Here is a 16,804-nt window from a genome sequence, read left to right as displayed (position 1 = left end):
GCACTTGTAGAACACATTTCCGAAACCAGCTCTTTTTCTCAACCACAGACACTAACAGTGACCTTAATGTCAATTTTCAGGATATTATCTCTAACCCTTCACCCAATACCAAAATTTAGTACCATTTAGTACTTTTCGTACAATTATAGAACACATTTCTAAAACCACCAAAACCAGGCTACACGCAACAGCGACTTCAATACAAAATTTTAGGTTTGAGACCCTTTTTTTCCTCAATACCGAATTGTACTTAATATGGTACTATTACGTACTTTGCGTGCATTTTAAGTACACATTTCCAAAACCAGCTCTTTATAACAAACTAGCCTCCTCAGTAATCTAAATATCAAATGTCAGAAATGTATCTCTATCCTTTCACCCAATACCAAATTTAGTACCATTTAGTACTTTTCGTACAATTAAAGTACACAAATCCGAAACCACTTCCATATATCCGGCCTACACCCCACCAGCAACCTTAATACCAAGTTTCAGATTTCAAGCACTATATGTTTATCGTTGGTCAAATTGTACCAAAAAGTACTATTTAGTACTTTCCTGCGCTTGTAGTGCACATTTGCAAAACCAACTCTTTATAACAAACTTGCCACCAATAGGGACCCTCAACACCAGATACCATCAGTAATCTAAATATCAAATGTCAGAAATTTATATCTATCCTTTCACCCAATACCCAATTTAGTACCATTTAGTACTTTTTGTACAATTAAAGTACCCATATCCGAAACCACTTCCATATATCCTGGCAACACACCAACAGCGACCCCAATACCAAGTTGCAGATTTTAAGCACTATATGTTTACCCTAGGTCAAACTGTACCAAATAAAGTATTATTAAGTACACTTCGTCCACTTGTATTACCCATTTCCAAGACTACCTCTTGATCACAAACTTTCCACCAACAGGGACCCTTAACGCCAGATACCATCAGTAATCTAAATATCAAATTTCAGAAATTTATCTCTATCCTTTAACCCAATACCGAATTTAGTACGGTTTAGTACTTTTAGTACGATTATAGTAAATAATTCGGAAACCACTTCCATATGTCCTGGCTACACTTAAACAGTGACCCTAAAAGCAAGTTTCAGATTTCAAGCACAATATGTTTACCCTAGGTCAAATTGTACCGAAAAAGTACTATTTAGTACTTTCCGTGCAAATGTAGTACTCATTTCCAAAACCACCTTCATATATAAAACTTATTTTCCATCCTGAATTCACATACCAAGTATTTTACCTATATCCATTCACATAATACCAAAGGTACCATTTAAATTTCAGAATTCTATCTTTCCTTTTGTCCAATTCAAAGTATTTCATTTTTAACACATTTTAGTACTTTTCGTACCCTTTTAGTACGAATTTCCAAAAAACCCAGCCTTATCACACGCCTGCGCACCAAGACTGGTGCTCGTACAAAATTTCAAGATTCCGCCGTTACGTCTAGGCGTTGACTCTCAATCAGTCATTCGTTCACATAATGCCAAATGGTACGATTTTAGATGTTTAGTACCACTTTCGTAACTTTTAAGTTTGAATTTGCAAAACCTCTTTGGAACATCTATCTTGCACGCCATCACAGACACTTATTCCAAATTTCAGAATTTCTTCGACTAAAGGTCCTTGAAAAATATTCTTTAAAAAATCCACGTTTCTTCAACTGATGGTCGTTAAAAAAAAATATTCTTTAAAAAATCCACGTTTCTTCGACTAAAGGTCCTTGAAAAAATATTCTTTAAAAAATCCACGTTTCTTGGTCTTTTGGTCGTTAAAAAAATATTCCTTAAAAAATCCAGGTTTCTTCGACTATAGGTCGTTGAAAAAATATTCTTTAAAAAATCCACGTTTCTTGGTCTTTTGGTCCTTTGAAAAAATATTCTTTAAAAAATCCACGTTTCTTGGTCTTTTGGTCGTTGAAAAAATATTCTTTAAAAAATCCACGTTTCTTGGTCTTTTGGTCCTTAAAAAAATATTCTTTAAAAAATCCACGTTTTTGGTCTTTGAAAAAATATTCTTTAAAAAATCTACGTTTCTTGGTCTTTTGGTCGTTGAGAAAATATTCTTTAAAAAATCCAAGTTTCTTGGTCTTTTGGTCATTGAAAAAATATTCTTTAAAAAATCTACGTTTCTTGGTCTTTTGGTCGTTGAGAAAATATTCTTTAAAAAATCCAAGTTTCTTGGTCTTTTGGTCATTGAAAAAATATTCTTTAAAAAATCTACGTTTCTTGGTCTTTTGGTCGTTAAAAAAAATATTCTTTAAAAAATCCACGTTTCTTGGTCTTTTGGTCGTTAAAAAAAATATTCTTTAAAAAATCCACGTTTCTTGGTCTGTTGGTGGTTGAAAAAATATTCTTTAAAAAATCCACGTTTCTTGGTCTGTTGGTGGTTGAAAAAATATTCTTTAAAAAATCCACGTTTCTTGGTCTGTTGGTGGTTGAAAAAATATTCTTTAAAAAATCCACGTTTCTTGGTCTGTTGGTGGTTGAAAAAATATTCTTTAAAAAATCCACGTTTCTTGGTCTGTTGGTGGTTGAAAAAATATTCTTTAAAAAATCCACGTTTCTTGGTCTGTTGGTGGTTGAAAAAATATTCTTTAAAAAATCCACGTTTCTTGGTCTGTTGGTGGTTGAAAAAATATTCTTTAAAAAATCCACGTTTCTTGGTCTGTTGGTGGTTGAAAAAATATTCTTTAAAAAATCCACGTTTCTTGGTCTTTTGGTCGTTGAAAAAATATTCTTTAAAAAATCCACGTTTCTTGGTCTTTTGGTCGTTGAAAAAATATTCTTTAAAAAATCCACGTTTCTTGGTCTTTTGGTCGTTGAAAAAATATTCTTTAAAAAATCCACGTTTCTTGGTCTTTTGGTCGTTGAAAAAATATTCTTTAAAAAATCCACGTTTCTTGGTCTTTTGGTCGTTGAAAAAATATTCTTTAAAAAATCCACGTTTCTTGGTCTTTTGGTCGTTGAAAAAATATTCTTTAAAAAATCCACGTTTCTTGGTCTTTGGTCGTTGAAAAAATATTCTTTAAAAAATCCACGTTTCTTGGTCTTTTGGTCGTTGAAAAAAATATTCTTTAAAAAATCCACGTTTCTTGGTCTTTTGGTCGTTGAAAAAATATTCTTTAAAAAATCCACGTTTCTTGGTCTTTTGGTCGTTGAAAAAATATTCTTTAAAAAATCCACGTTTTTTGGTCTTTTGGTCGTTGAAAAAATATTCTTTAAAAAATCCACGTTTCTTGGTCTTTTGGTCGTTGAAAAAATATTCTTTAAAAAATCCACGTTTATTGGTCTTTTGGTCGTTGAAAAAAATATTCTTTAAAAAATCCACGTTTCTTGGTCTTTTGGTCGTTGAAAAAATATTCTTTAAAAAATCCACGTTTCTTGGTCTTTTGGTCGTTGAAAAAATATTCTTTAAAAAATCCACGTTTCTTGGTCTTTTGGTCGTTGAAAAAATATTCTTTAAAAAATCCACGTTTCTTGGTCTTTTGGTCGTTGAAAAAATATTCTTTAAAAAATCCACGTTTCTTGGTCTTTTGGTCGTTGAAAAAATATTCTTTAAAAAATCCATGTTTCTTGGTCTTTTGGTCGTTGAAAAAAATATTCCTTAAAAAATCCACGATTCTTGGTCCTTTGGTCCAAGACTGTCCCTCGTGCAAAATTTCAAAATTCCGCGGTTTCATCTAGCCGTTGATATTCAACCATCAACCTTTTTTCTAAATTTGAAGCCCAAAGCCCTCTTTCTTTTCTGAATCTGCGGGTGGTTGATAAGCTTATCAACATTATTCCGCTCTCTCCACAGACCATGTCATATCCAGTGTCTGCTGATTTAATTTTTAATTTGCCTTTTAAGTGGCACTTTATGTTTTGCACACACTTTCAGGCTTACTGCGACCCTCTTCTCTAACCCCACTTTCCAACTGCTAATGTCGAACATTAACCGCAAATAAATCTGTCATAGAATTTATCGCCTACAAATAGAGTGCCATGCCAATGTGTAAAGAACATATGTATGCACGTATGTTCAACATACACGTGTAAGTAGATTTCAATGTAATTTCCATCCCATCCCACAATAAATCCCTACTACCTCCATTAGGTTTCATATGGCCTTAGCACCTAATATAAAGCAATAAAACGGCTTTCATAAAAGTTGGCCAGGAGAAAGAGGAGCTGGAAGGTGGGTGGCAAAGCATAACATTAAACAGGTGCAATTATTGCTCTCTTCATCTCCATCTCCTTCGCCCCTTGTTGGCGGGGTTGAGCTTTAAATAAAATGGATGGAATGTAAACACGTTTTCTAAAAGCAATTTGATAATTATTTCATATCAGCAATTTCGTATCGAGATGCTTCCCACGCCCCACCCCTTTCTCTTCGATTCTCAGCAGAATACTTCCTATGTTGCTCTCATTCATGACAATGTGAAGCTATCTGATCTCGTCACTAAATTAAGAAAAGGCGCACAACAAAGGCTGCCTTGGGACAGTATCGACACGTGTAACATAAAGAACTTGTAAATATGTCGTAAATAAAAAGCTAGACAAGTGTCCATGAAAAAATATTTTTAAAAAATCCACTTTCGTTGATAAACCATGAAAAAATATTTTTAAAAAATCCACATTCGTTGATAAACCATGAAAAAATATTTTTAAAAAATCCACATTCGTTGATAAACCATGAAAAAATATTTTTAAAAAATCCACTTTCGTTGATAAACCATGAAAAAATATTTTTAAAAAATCCACATTCGTTGATAAACCATGAAAAAATATTTTTAAAAAATCCACATTCGTTGATAAACCATGAAAAAATATTTTTAAAAAATTCACTTTCGTTGATAAACCATGAAAAAATATTTTTAAAAAATCCACATTCGTTGATAAACCATGAAAAAATATTTTTAAAAAATCCACATTCGTTGATAAACCATGAAAAAATATTTTTAAAAAATCCACGTTCGTTGATAATCCATGAAAAAATATTTTTAAAAAATCCACGTTCGTTGATAAACCATGAAAAAATATTTTTAAAAAATCCACGTTCGTTGATAATCCATGAAAAAATATTTTTAAAAAATCCACGTTTATTAGTGGACCATGAAAAAATATTTTTAAAAAATCCACGTTTATTGATGGTCCATGAAAAAATATTTTTAAAAAATCCACGTTTATTGATGGTCCATGAAAAAATATTTTTAAAAAATCCACTTTTATTGATGGTTCATGAAAAAATATTTTTAAAAAATCCACGTTTATTGATGGTCTATGAAAAAAATATTTTTAGAAAATCCACGTTTATTGATGGTCCATGAAAAAATATTTTTAAAAAATCCACGTTTATTGATGGTCCATTAAAAAATATTTTTAAAAAATCCACGTTTATTGATTGTCCATGAAAAAATATTTTGGAAAAAATCCACGTTTATTGATGGTCCATGAACAAATATTTTTAAAAAATCCACGTTTATTGATGGTCCATGAAAAAATATTTTTAAAAAATCCACGTTTATTGATGGTCCATAAAAAAAAATATTTTTAAAAAATCCACATTTATTGATGGTCCATGAAAAAATATTTTTAAAAAATCCACGTTTATTGTTGGTCCATGAAAAAATATTTTTAAAAAATCCACGTTTATTGATGGCTTATGAAAAAAATATTTTTAAAAAATCCACGTTTATTGATGGTTTATGTAAAAAATATTTTTAAAAAATCCACGTTTATTGATGGCTTATGAAAAAATATTTTTACAAAATCCACGTTTATTGATGGTTTATGAAAAAAATATTTTTAAAAAATCCACGTTTATTGATGGTTTATGAAAAAAATATTTTTAAAAAATCCACGTTTATTGATGGTCCATGAAAAAATATTTTTAAAAAAATCCACGTTTATCGATGACTTATGAAAAAATATTTTTAAAAAATCCACGTTTATTGATGGCTTATGAAAAAATATTTTTAAAAATCCACGTTTATTGATGGTCCATGAAAGAATATTTTTAAAAATCCACGTTTATTGATGGTCCATGAAAGAATATTTTTAAGAAAATCCACGTTTATTGATGATCCATGAAAAAATATTTTTAAAAATCCACGTTTATTTTTGGTCCATGAAAGAATATTTTTAAAAAAATCCACGTTTATTGATGGGCTATGAAAAGAACATTTTTAAAATATCCACGTTTATTGATGGCCCATGAAAAAATATTTTTAAAAAATCCACGTTTATTGATGGTCCATGAAAAAATATTTTTAAAAAATCCACGTTTATTGATGGTCCATCAAAAAATATTTTTAAAAAATCCACGTTCACTGATAGTCCATTAAAAAAAATATTTTTAAAAAATCCACGTTCGTTGATAATCCAAGAAAAAATATTTTTAAAAAATCCACGTTCGTTGATAATCCATGAAAAAATATTTTTAAAAAATCCACGTTCGTTGATAATCCATGAAAAAATATTTTTAAAAAATCCACATTCGTTGATAATCCATGAAAAAATATTTTTAAAAAATCCACGTTCGTTGATAATCCATGAAAAAATATTTTTAAAAAATCCACGTTCGTTGATAATCCATGAAAAAATATTTTTAAAAAATCCACGTTCGTTGATAATCCATAAAAAAATATTTTTAAAAAATCCACATTTATTGATAATCCATGAAACAATATTTTTAAAAAATCCTCGTTCGTTGATAATCCATGAAAAAATATTTTTAAACAATCCACGTTTATTGATGGTCCATGAAAAAAATACTTTTAAAAAATCCACGTTTATTGATGGTCCATGAAAAAAATACTTTTAAAAAATCCACGTTTATTGATGGTCCATGAAAAAATATTTTTAAAAAATCCACGTTTATTGATGGTCTATGAAAAAAATATTTTTAGAAAATCCACGTTTATTGATGGTCCATGAAAAAATATTTTTAAAAAATCCACGTTTATTGATGGTCCATGAAAAAATATTTTTAAAAAATCCACGTTTATTGATGGTCCATGAAAAAAATATTTTTAAAAAATCCACGTTTATTGATGGTCCATGAAAAAATATTTTTAAAAAATCCACGTTTATTGATGGTCCATGAAAAAAATATTTTTAAAAAATCCACGTTTATTGATGGTCCATGAAAAAAATATTTTTAAAAAAACCACGTTTATTGATGGTCCATGAAAAAAATATTTTTAAAAAATCCACGTTTATTGATGGTCCATGAAAAAAATATTTTTAAAAAATCCACGTTTATTGATGGTCCATGAAAAAAATATTTTTAAAAAATCCACGTTTATTGATGGTCCATGAAAAAAATATTTTTAAAAAATCCACGTTTATTGATGGTCCATGAAGAATTATTTTTAAAAAATCCAAGTTTATTAATGGTACATGAAAAAATATTTTTTAAAAAATCCACGTTTATTGTTGGTCCATGAAAAAATAGTTTTAAAAAATCCACGCTTATTGATGGTCCATGAAACAATATTTTTAAAAAATCCACGTTTATTGATGGTCCATGAAAAAATATTTTTAAAAAATCCACGTTTATTGAGGGTCCATGAAAAATAATTTTTAAAAAATCTACGTTTATTGATGGTCCATAAAAAAATATTTTTAAAAAATCCCCGTTTGTTGAGGGTCCATGAAAAATAATTTTTAAAAAATCCACGTTTATTGAGGGTCCATGAAAAATAATTTTTAAAAAATCCACGTTTATTGATGGTCCATGAAAAAATATTTTTAAAAAATCCACGTTTATTGTTGGTCCATGAAAAAATACTTTTAAAAAATCCACGTTTATTGATGGTGGACGAAAAAATATTTTTAAAAAATCCACGTTTATTGATGGTGGATGAAAAAATATTTTTAAAAGATCTACGTTTATTGATGGTGGATGAAAAAATATTTTCAAAAAATCCACGCTTATATTGGTCTTTACTCCCGTCCCATGTTGCGTATGACTGTTGTCACTACTCATACGCCCCAATATCCTGGAAATAATTATTTTTCCCTCATAGAAGTATACATTTTTAGCATTTTACTTACCAAAAAAGCAACAGCAAAACACCATAGTGTACAATGTTATAAATATTATCCTCACATCGGTACGATCAAAAATATACTCCGAAGCCTCCTCCTCGGAGATATCATCCAAAGTAATGGCATTACCATTTGCCTGGCTAACATTACGGCCATTGGTGCCATTTAAGTAGGGAATTAAAGCTGCCATATCCTCATCAGCATCATGGCCGACAACGTTGTTATCCTGCAGCCTTTTATGGTCCCCATAATTCTGATGGACTGTCGATGGCGATGTTGGAGTTGTAAAACTACTCCCATAAACGGATGTAGTAGCCATGGCGGAAACATCATTTAAAATTGTTATTTCCGTCGACGAAGTTGTTGTTGTTCTAGTTGTTGTATTAAAATTACGTGATGGTCCTCCAGTAATGTTCGGACTGTTGTTGCCACTTCCATTTAGACGGCTGTGGGCATTTTTATGGCCTTTTTTGTTAGACCCATTGATACTGGACGAGCCGGCTGCTGGCTGAGTTGACAAGGTGTAAATGGGTGGGTGTTGGAGTGAGGATATTGTGGGATTTTGTTGCTCCCATATTAGTAGGGGAACATTTGTTGTTGTCGTTGCTGCAACACCCTCTACCTGGCCAATGCAATACAATAACGTTGTAAGCATGGCTATCACAGTTGAGGCTGTCACCTGCCACAGCAAGGATGCCAGCAAGCGATGCAGTAAATTGTATGTTAATGTAGTGGAGGACACGGAGACAAAGCTCCTGGGCCCAAGGGTCATGTTGCCGCCACAGCTGTCATTAGAATTAGTAGCGAGGGTCGTTGATGTTTGTGGTGAGGGGCATTTTCGGATTTCGGCTCGGGTGTTGCAACTCAAAGCCGTTGAGTTCGTTGAGCAAATAATGTCATGTCGCCTCGCCGCCTGGTAGGAGGGTGAGCCCGGAGACGAAGGATCAAAGCCAAACAATTCGAAGATAGGATGTGGGGTCTTTTTCAATTGCAATGCCTGGCTATCTTGGTCGGACAACTCACAATAGTCCAATGGCTCTCCGGTGCCTCGGCGAAGCATTGCGGAATTGCAAGATTCGAATTTTTCATGGAATTTTCTTCTCGACATTTTCATTGTTGTTTTCTGGGCTACCACCGCTGATGATATGTTGTTTTTTGGAGGATGTTTATTATTTCAATATCCTGGAGAAATGGAATTTGGCATGAAGTGGAGTTTTTCCATATCTCTTCATGGATTAGTTGTTTTCCTTTGCCACCTGGTTTTCGTTTCACCTTTTTTGTGGATTTCCCAGGAAAATTGCTATTTTTGTTTTCTATGGTTTCCGCAGTATCCGCTTTGGATTAGTGGCGTACAACCTTTCCTTGTGCGCTCTCCCTCTCTCTTCCTACCTTCTTTGGTTGGGTCAAGTTATTTATTGCTATTTTTCTTTGTCGATTTTCCAATGTTTTTCTTTTGTTTTACACAAATATTTGTAATTTGCAAAGCGTGGCCATCGTTGCTACACCAATTCGTTGTTTGGTCTTTTCCCTGATTTCCTTATCTTTGTTCATGGCATTATTTGTTGCTGCTGTTCTCATTTTCATTTTTCAACTAGTCAAAATTTTTTATTGCCTTTTTAATTGGTTTTTATTGTTGCTCATTTCGAGTTTATTAAAAAGTAATGGAATTTTCCTGTTTCCGATTCATTTATTTGATATCTGCAAAATAGAAAGGGAGTTGAGGTAGATGCTTAGTTTCGTTTGACTTGGAAATATTAACGAAATTAATTCAAGAAATACAAAATTAATTAGCTAATAAAACTAATTTATTGAAAATGCTGGGGTGGCGTATAACTGACGTCATTACCCATACGCCACAATGACCTCGGTGTGGTATCATTGACGTCATTACTTATACGCCATAATATAGCTTGTTTCGATGAGTTTGAATTTCAAATAGACTAAATAATTAATAAACGATTAGGGAGAACAATTACCAAGTCGAAGCAAATAATTCTCAGAAAATATTTTAATACCATAAAAAAAAATATTCTTTAAAAAATCCACGTTTTTGGTCTTTTGGTCCTTAAAAAAATATTCTTTAAAAAATACAAGTTTTTGGTCTTTTGGTCCTTAAAAAAATATTCTTTAAAAAATCCAGGTTTTTTGGTCTTTTGGTCCTTAAAAAATATTCTTTAAAAAATTCACGTTTTTTGGTCTTTTGGTCCTTGAAAAAATATTCTTTAAAAAATCCACGTTTCTTGATTTTTTGGTCCTTGAAAAAATATTCTTTAAAAAATTCACGTTTCTTGATTTTTTGGTCCTTGAAAAAATATTCTTTAAAAAATCCACGTTTCTTGGTTTTTTGGTCCTTGAAAAAATATTCTTTAAAAAATCCACGTTTCTTGGTTTTTTGGTCCTTGAAAAAATATTCTTTAAAAAATCCACGTTTATTGGTTTTTTGGTCCTTGAAAAATATTCTTTAAAAAATCCACGTTTCTTGGTTTTTTGGTCCTTGAAAAAATATTCTTTAAAAAATCCACGTTTCTTGGTTTTTTGGTCCTTGAAAAAACATTCTTTAAAAAATCCACGTTTCTTGGTTTTTTGGTCCTTGAAAAAATATTCTTTAAAAAATCCACGTTTCTTGGTTTTTTGGTCCTTGAAAAAATATTCTTTAAAAAATCCACGTTTCTTGGTTTTTTGGTCCTTGAAAAAATTTTCTTTAAAAAATCCACGTTTCTTGGTTTTTTGGTCCTTGAAAAAATATTCTTTAAAAAATCCACGTTTATTGGTTTTTTGGTCCTTGAAAAAATATTCTTTAAAAAATCCACGTTTATTGGTTTTTTGGTCCTTGAAAAAATATTCTTTAAAAAATCCACGTTTCTTGGTTTTTTGGTCCTTGAAAAAATATTCTTTAAAAAATCCACGTTTCTTGGTTTTTTGGTCCTTGAAAAAATATTCTTTAAAAAATCCACGTTTCTTGGTTTTTTGGTCCTTGAAAAAATATACTTTAAAAAATCCACGTTTCTTGGACTAAAGATCCTTGAAAAAATATTCTTTAAAACAAACCACTTTTCTTAGTCCTTTGGTCCTTGAACAAATGTTCTTTAAAAAATCCACGTATTTTGAACTAAAGGTCTTTGAAAAAATATTCTTTAAAAAATCCACGTTTCTTGGACTAAAAGTCCTTGAAAAAATATTCTTTAAAAAATCCGCGTTTCTTGGACTAAAGGTCCTTGAAAAAATATTCTTTAAGAAATCCACGTTTCTTGGACTCTTGGTCCTTAAAAAAATATTCTTAAAAAATCCACAATTCTTCAACTGTTGGTCCTTGAATAAATATTTTTTAAAAAGGCCCTCCCCGTTGTCTCTTTATTTGTTTTGTTATCTATAACTTAGTTTATTTTTGCAACATTTCTATTTGAAAAGTATTTATTGTCATATAATTTATTTTAAATTGTAATTTAATTTTGCCCACCCCCTGCCATGACTAATCTCCAAGCGGCAATTACCGATGAGTAATGTACTTTGCATTGTGGGGATGCATGCATGAATTTATTTATTTATTTATTGCCATCTCGCCAAAAACCACAAAATGCATTTCGAAATGTGGAAAGCAAAACAATTGCAACTTTTTTTTCTATTTTTAATTCTCGGCAAATATATATAAATGTATGTTCGATTATAAATCAAACAGAGGCTATTGTGGTGTCACACAAATAAATATTTAATTTTTATTGAGAAAAAAAAATAAGTAAAAAGCTGTAAGTTCGGCCGGGCCGTATTCTATATAAAACCAGTTCAGTCCGATCGCTCAGTTGTTCGTTGGAAATTGTTAAAACTTGTTATTTTAAAGGAAAAATCGCTGCAGAAAATTTTAAAAATTTAAAATGCAATTCCTTACAATGCTGTTCTTCTTAATAGTGGTTATATGTATATGTCTAGTTGCCGCCCGAGTTGGTATCATTGCTCCGCCTGTAAGTTGCCGCCACTTGCCATGTAATGGCGATGCGTATCCTGTTGGAAAGGAGGATCACTATAGGGATATAACCAAGTTTTCAAACGAGCAATGAAAAAAGGATGAATAATGAATGAAAAATGAAGAGAATTGAAATTTTTGGAACAACTTTCTACTATTTTTATTTTTTTTTTTTTTGAATTTTAAAAATATTTTTTATAAAAAGACATGAAATAAAAAATAAATAAATCTCAACATTAATGTGGATTCTTATTTAAGAAAAATCTAAAATATTGGAGGTTCCTGAAAATGCCATATTTTGGTCCTTGAAAAAATATTCTCTAAAAAATACACGTTGCTTCAACTTTTCGTCCTTGAAAAAATATTATTTAAAAAATCCACGTTTCTTCAACTGATGGTCGTTGAAAAAATATTTTTTTTAAAAAATCCAAATTTCTTCAACTGTTCGTCCTTAAAAAAAATATTCTTTAAAAAATCCACCTTTCTTCAAATGATGGTGGTTGGAAAAATATTTTTTAAAAAATCCACGTTTCTTCAAATGATGGTGGTTGGAAAAATATTTTTTAAAAAATCCACGTTTCTTCAACTGATGGTGGTTGGAAAAATATTTTTTAAAAAATCCACGTTTCTTCAACTGATGGTCGTTGGAAAAATATTCTTTAAAAAATCCACGTTTCTTCAACTGATGGTCGTTGGAAAAATATTCTTTAAAAAATCCACGTTTCTTCAACTGATGGTCGTTGGAAAAATATTCTTTAAAAAATCCACGTTTCTTCAACTGATGGTCGTTGGAAAAATATTCTTTAAAAAATCCACGTTTCTTCAACTGATGGTCGTTGGAAAAATATTCTTTAAAAAATCCACGTTTCTTCAACTGATGGTCGTTGGAAAAATATTCTTTAAAAAATCCACGTTTCTTCAACTGATGGTCGTTGGAAAAATATTCTTTAAAAAATCCACGTTTCTTCAACTGATGGTCGTTGGAAAAATATTTTTTAAAAAATCCACGTTTCTTGGTCTGATGGTGGTTGGAAAAATATTCTTTAAAAAATCCACGTTTCTTGGTCTGATGGTGGTTGGAAAAATATTCTTTAAAAAATCCACGTTTCTTCAACTGATGGTCGTTGGAAAAATATTCTTTAAAAAATCCACGTTTCTTCAACTGATGGTCGTTGGAAAAATATTCTTTAAAAAATCCACGTTTCTTCAACTGATGGTCGTTGGAAAAATATTCTTAAAAAAATCCACGTTTCTTCAACTGATGGTCGTTGGAAAATATTCTTTAAAAAATCCACGTTTCTTGGTCTGTTGGTGGTTTAAAAAAAATATTCTTTAAAAAAACCACATTTCTTGGTCTGTTGGTCGTTGGAAAAATATTCTTTAAAAAATCCACGTTTCTTCAACTGATGGTCGTTGAAAAAATATTCTTTAAAAAATCCACGTTTCTTCAACTGATGGTCGTTGAAAAAATATTCTTTAAAAAATCCACGTTTCTTGATCTGTTGGTGGTTGAAAAAATATTCTTTAAAAAATCCACGTTTCTTGATCTGTTGGTGGTTGAAAAAATATTCTTTAAAAAATCCACATTTCTTGATCTGTTGGTGGTTGAAAAAATATTCTTTAAAAAATCCACGTTTCTTGATCTGTTGGTGGTTGAAAAAATATTCTTTAAAAAATCCACGTTTCTTGATCTGTTGGTGGTTGAAAAAATATTCTTTAAAAAATCCACGTTTCTTGATCTGTTGGTGGTTGAAAAAATATTCTTTAAAAAATCCACGTTTCTTGATCTGTTGGTGGTTGAAAAAATATTCTTTAAAAAATCCACATTTCTTGGTCTGTTGGTCGTTGGAAAAATATTCTTTAAAAAATCCACGTTTCTTCAACTGATGGTCGTTGAAAAAATATTCTTTAAAAAATCCACGTTTCTTCAACTGATGGTCGTTGGAAAAATATTCTTTAAAAAATCCACGTTTCTTGATCTGTTGGTGGTTGAAAAAATATTCTTTAAAAAATCCACGTTTCTTGATCTGTTGGTGGTTGAAAAAATATTCTTTAAAAAATCCACGTTTCTTGATCTGTTGGTGGTTGAAAAAATATTCTTTAAAAAATCCACGTTTCTTCAACTGATGGTCGTTGGAAAAATATTCTTTAAAAAATCCACGTTTCTTGGTCTGTTGGTGGTTTAAAAAAAATATTCTTTAAAAAATCCACATTTCTTGGTCTGTTGGTGGTTGAAAAAATATTCTTTAAAAAATCCACATTTCTTGGTCTGTTGGTCGTTGGAAAAATATTCTTTAAAAAATCCACGTTTCTTCAACTGATGGTCGTTGAAAAAATATTCTTTAAAAAATCCACGTTTCTTGATCTGTTGGTGGTTGAAAAATATTCTTTAAAAAATCCACGTTTCTTCAACTGATGGTCGTTGGAAAAATATTCTTTAAAAAATCCACGTTTCTTGGTCTGTTGGTGGTTTAAAAAAAATATTCTTTAAAAAATCCACGTTTCTTGGTCCGTTGGTGGTTGAAAAAATATTCTTTAAAAAATCCACATTTCTTGGTCTGTTGGTCGTTGGAAAAATATTCTTTAAAAAATCCACGTTTCTTGGTCTGTTGGTGGTTGAAAAAATATTCTTTAAAAAATCCACGTTTCTTGGTCTGTTGGTGGTTTAAAAAAAATATTCTTTAAAAAATCCACATTTCTTGGTCTGTTGGTGGTTGAAAAAATATTCTTTAAAAAATCCACATTTCTTGGTCTGTTGGTCGTTGGAAAAATATTCTTTAAAAAATCCACGTTTCTTCAACTGATGGACGTTGAAAAAATATTCTTTAAAAAATCCACGTTTCTTGATCTGTTGGTGGTTGAAAAAATATTCTTTAAAAAATCCACGTTTCTTCAACTGATGGTCGTTGGAAAAATATTCTTTAAAAAATCCACGTTTCTTGGTCTGTTGGTGGTTTAAAAAAAATATTCTTTAAAAAATCCACATTTCTTGGTCTGTTGGTCGTTGGAAAAATATTCTTAAAAAAATCCACGTTTCTTCAACTGATGGTCGTTGAAAAAATATTCTTTAAAAAATCCACGTTTCTTGATCTGTTGGTGGTTGAAAAAATATTCTTTAAAAAATCCACGTTTCTTGATCTGTTGGTGGTTGAAAAAATATTCTTTAAAAAATCCACGTTTCTTCAACTGATGGTCGTTGGAAAAATATTCTTTAAAAAATCCACGTTTCTTGGTCTGTTGGTGGTTTAAAAAAAATATTCTTTAAAAAATCCACATTTCTTGGTCTGTTGGTCGTTGGAAAAATATTCTTTAAAAAATCCACGTTTCTTGATCTGTTGGTGGTTGAAAAAATATTCTTTAAAAAATCCACGTTTCTTCAACTGATGGTCGTTGGAAAAATATTCTTTAAAAAATCCACGTTTCTTGATCTGTTGGTGGTTGAAAAAATATTCTTTAAAAAATCCACGTTTCTTCAACTGATGGTCGTTGGAAAAATATTCTTTAAAAAATCCACGTTTCTTGGTCTGTTGGTGGTTTAAAAAAAATATTCTTTAAAAAATCCACATTTCTTGGTCTGTTGGTGGTTGAAAAAATATTCTTTAAAAAATCCACATTTCTTGGTCTGTTGGTCGTTGGAAAAATATTCTTTAAAAAATCCACGTTTCTTCAACTGATGGTCGTTGGACAAATATTCTTTAAAAAATCCACGTTTCTTGGTCTGTTGGTGGTTTAAAAAAATATTCTTTAAAAAATCCACATTTCTTGGTCTGTTGGTGGTTGAAAAAATATTCTTTGAAAAATCCACATTTCTTGGTCTGTTGGTCGTTGGAAAAATATTCTTAAAAAAATCCACGTTTCTTCAACTGATGGTCGTTGAAAAAATATTCTTTAAAAAATCCACGTTTCTTGATCTGTTGGTGGTTGAAAAAATATTCTTTAAAAAATCCACGTTTCTTCAACTGATGGTCGTTGGAAAAATATTCTTTAAAAAATCCACGTTTCTTGGTCTGTTGGTGGTTTAAAAAAAATATTCTTTAAAAAATCCACATTTCTTGGTCTGTTGGTCGTTGGAAAAATATTCTTTAAAAAATCCACGTTTCTTCAACTGATGGTCGTTGAAAAAATATTCTTTAAAAAATCCACGTTTCTTGATCTGTTGGTGGTTGAAAAAATATTCTTTAAAAAATCCACGTTTCTTGGTCTTTTGGTCGTTGAAAAAAATATTCTTTAAAAAATCCACGTTTCTTCAACTGATGGTCGTTGAAAAAATATTCTTTAAAAAATCCACGTTTCTTGGTCTGTTGGTGGTTTAAAAAAAATATTCTTTAAAAAATCCACATTTCTTGGTCTGTTGGTGGTTGAAAAAATATTCTTTAAAAAATCCACATTTCTTGGTCTGTTGGTCGTTGGAAAAATATTCTTTAAAAAATCCACGTTTCTTGGTCTGTTGGTGGTTTAAAAAAAATATTCTTTAAAAAATCCACATTTCTTGGTCTGTTGGTGGTTGAAAAAATATTCTTTAAAAAATCCACATTTCTTGGTCTGTTGGTCGTTGGAAAAATATTCTTTAAAAAATCCACGTTTCTTGGTCTGTTGGTGGTTTAAAAAAAATATTCTTTAAAAAATCCACATTTCTTGGTCTGTTGGTGGTTGAAAAAATATTCTTTAAAAAATCCACATTTCTTGGTCTGTTGGTCGTTGGAAAAATATTCTTTAAAAAATCCACGTTTCTTGGTCTGTTGGTGGTTTAAAAAAAATATTCTTTAAAAAATCCACATTTCTTGGTC

The 16,804-nt window shown here is 30.5% G+C and overlaps 1 protein-coding gene across 1 annotated transcript in view; it reads right to left on the bottom strand.

Moving 5' to 3' along the window:
- The window catches only part of LOC101887609 (trissin receptor), a 336,966-nt gene that overhangs the window by 149,235 nt on the left and 170,927 nt on the right, over nucleotides 1–16,804 (bottom strand). The window contains exon 2 of the mRNA XM_059129526.1: nucleotides 8,066–9,757. Coding sequence (XP_058985509.1) covers nucleotides 8,066–9,173 — 1,108 coding nt within the window. The 5' untranslated portion in view covers nucleotides 9,174–9,757. The remainder of the gene's footprint in view (nucleotides 1–8,065; nucleotides 9,758–16,804) is intronic.

The sequence above is a fragment of the Musca domestica genome, unplaced genomic scaffold (genome assembly GCF_030504385.1).
Source record: "Musca domestica strain aabys unplaced genomic scaffold, Musca_domestica.polishedcontigs.V.1.1 62, whole genome shotgun sequence".
Classification (NCBI taxonomy): Eukaryota; Metazoa; Arthropoda; class Insecta; order Diptera; family Muscidae; genus Musca; species Musca domestica.
The sequence above is the reverse complement of the archived record's forward strand: the minus strand, read 5'-3'. Positions and strand labels throughout refer to the sequence as shown.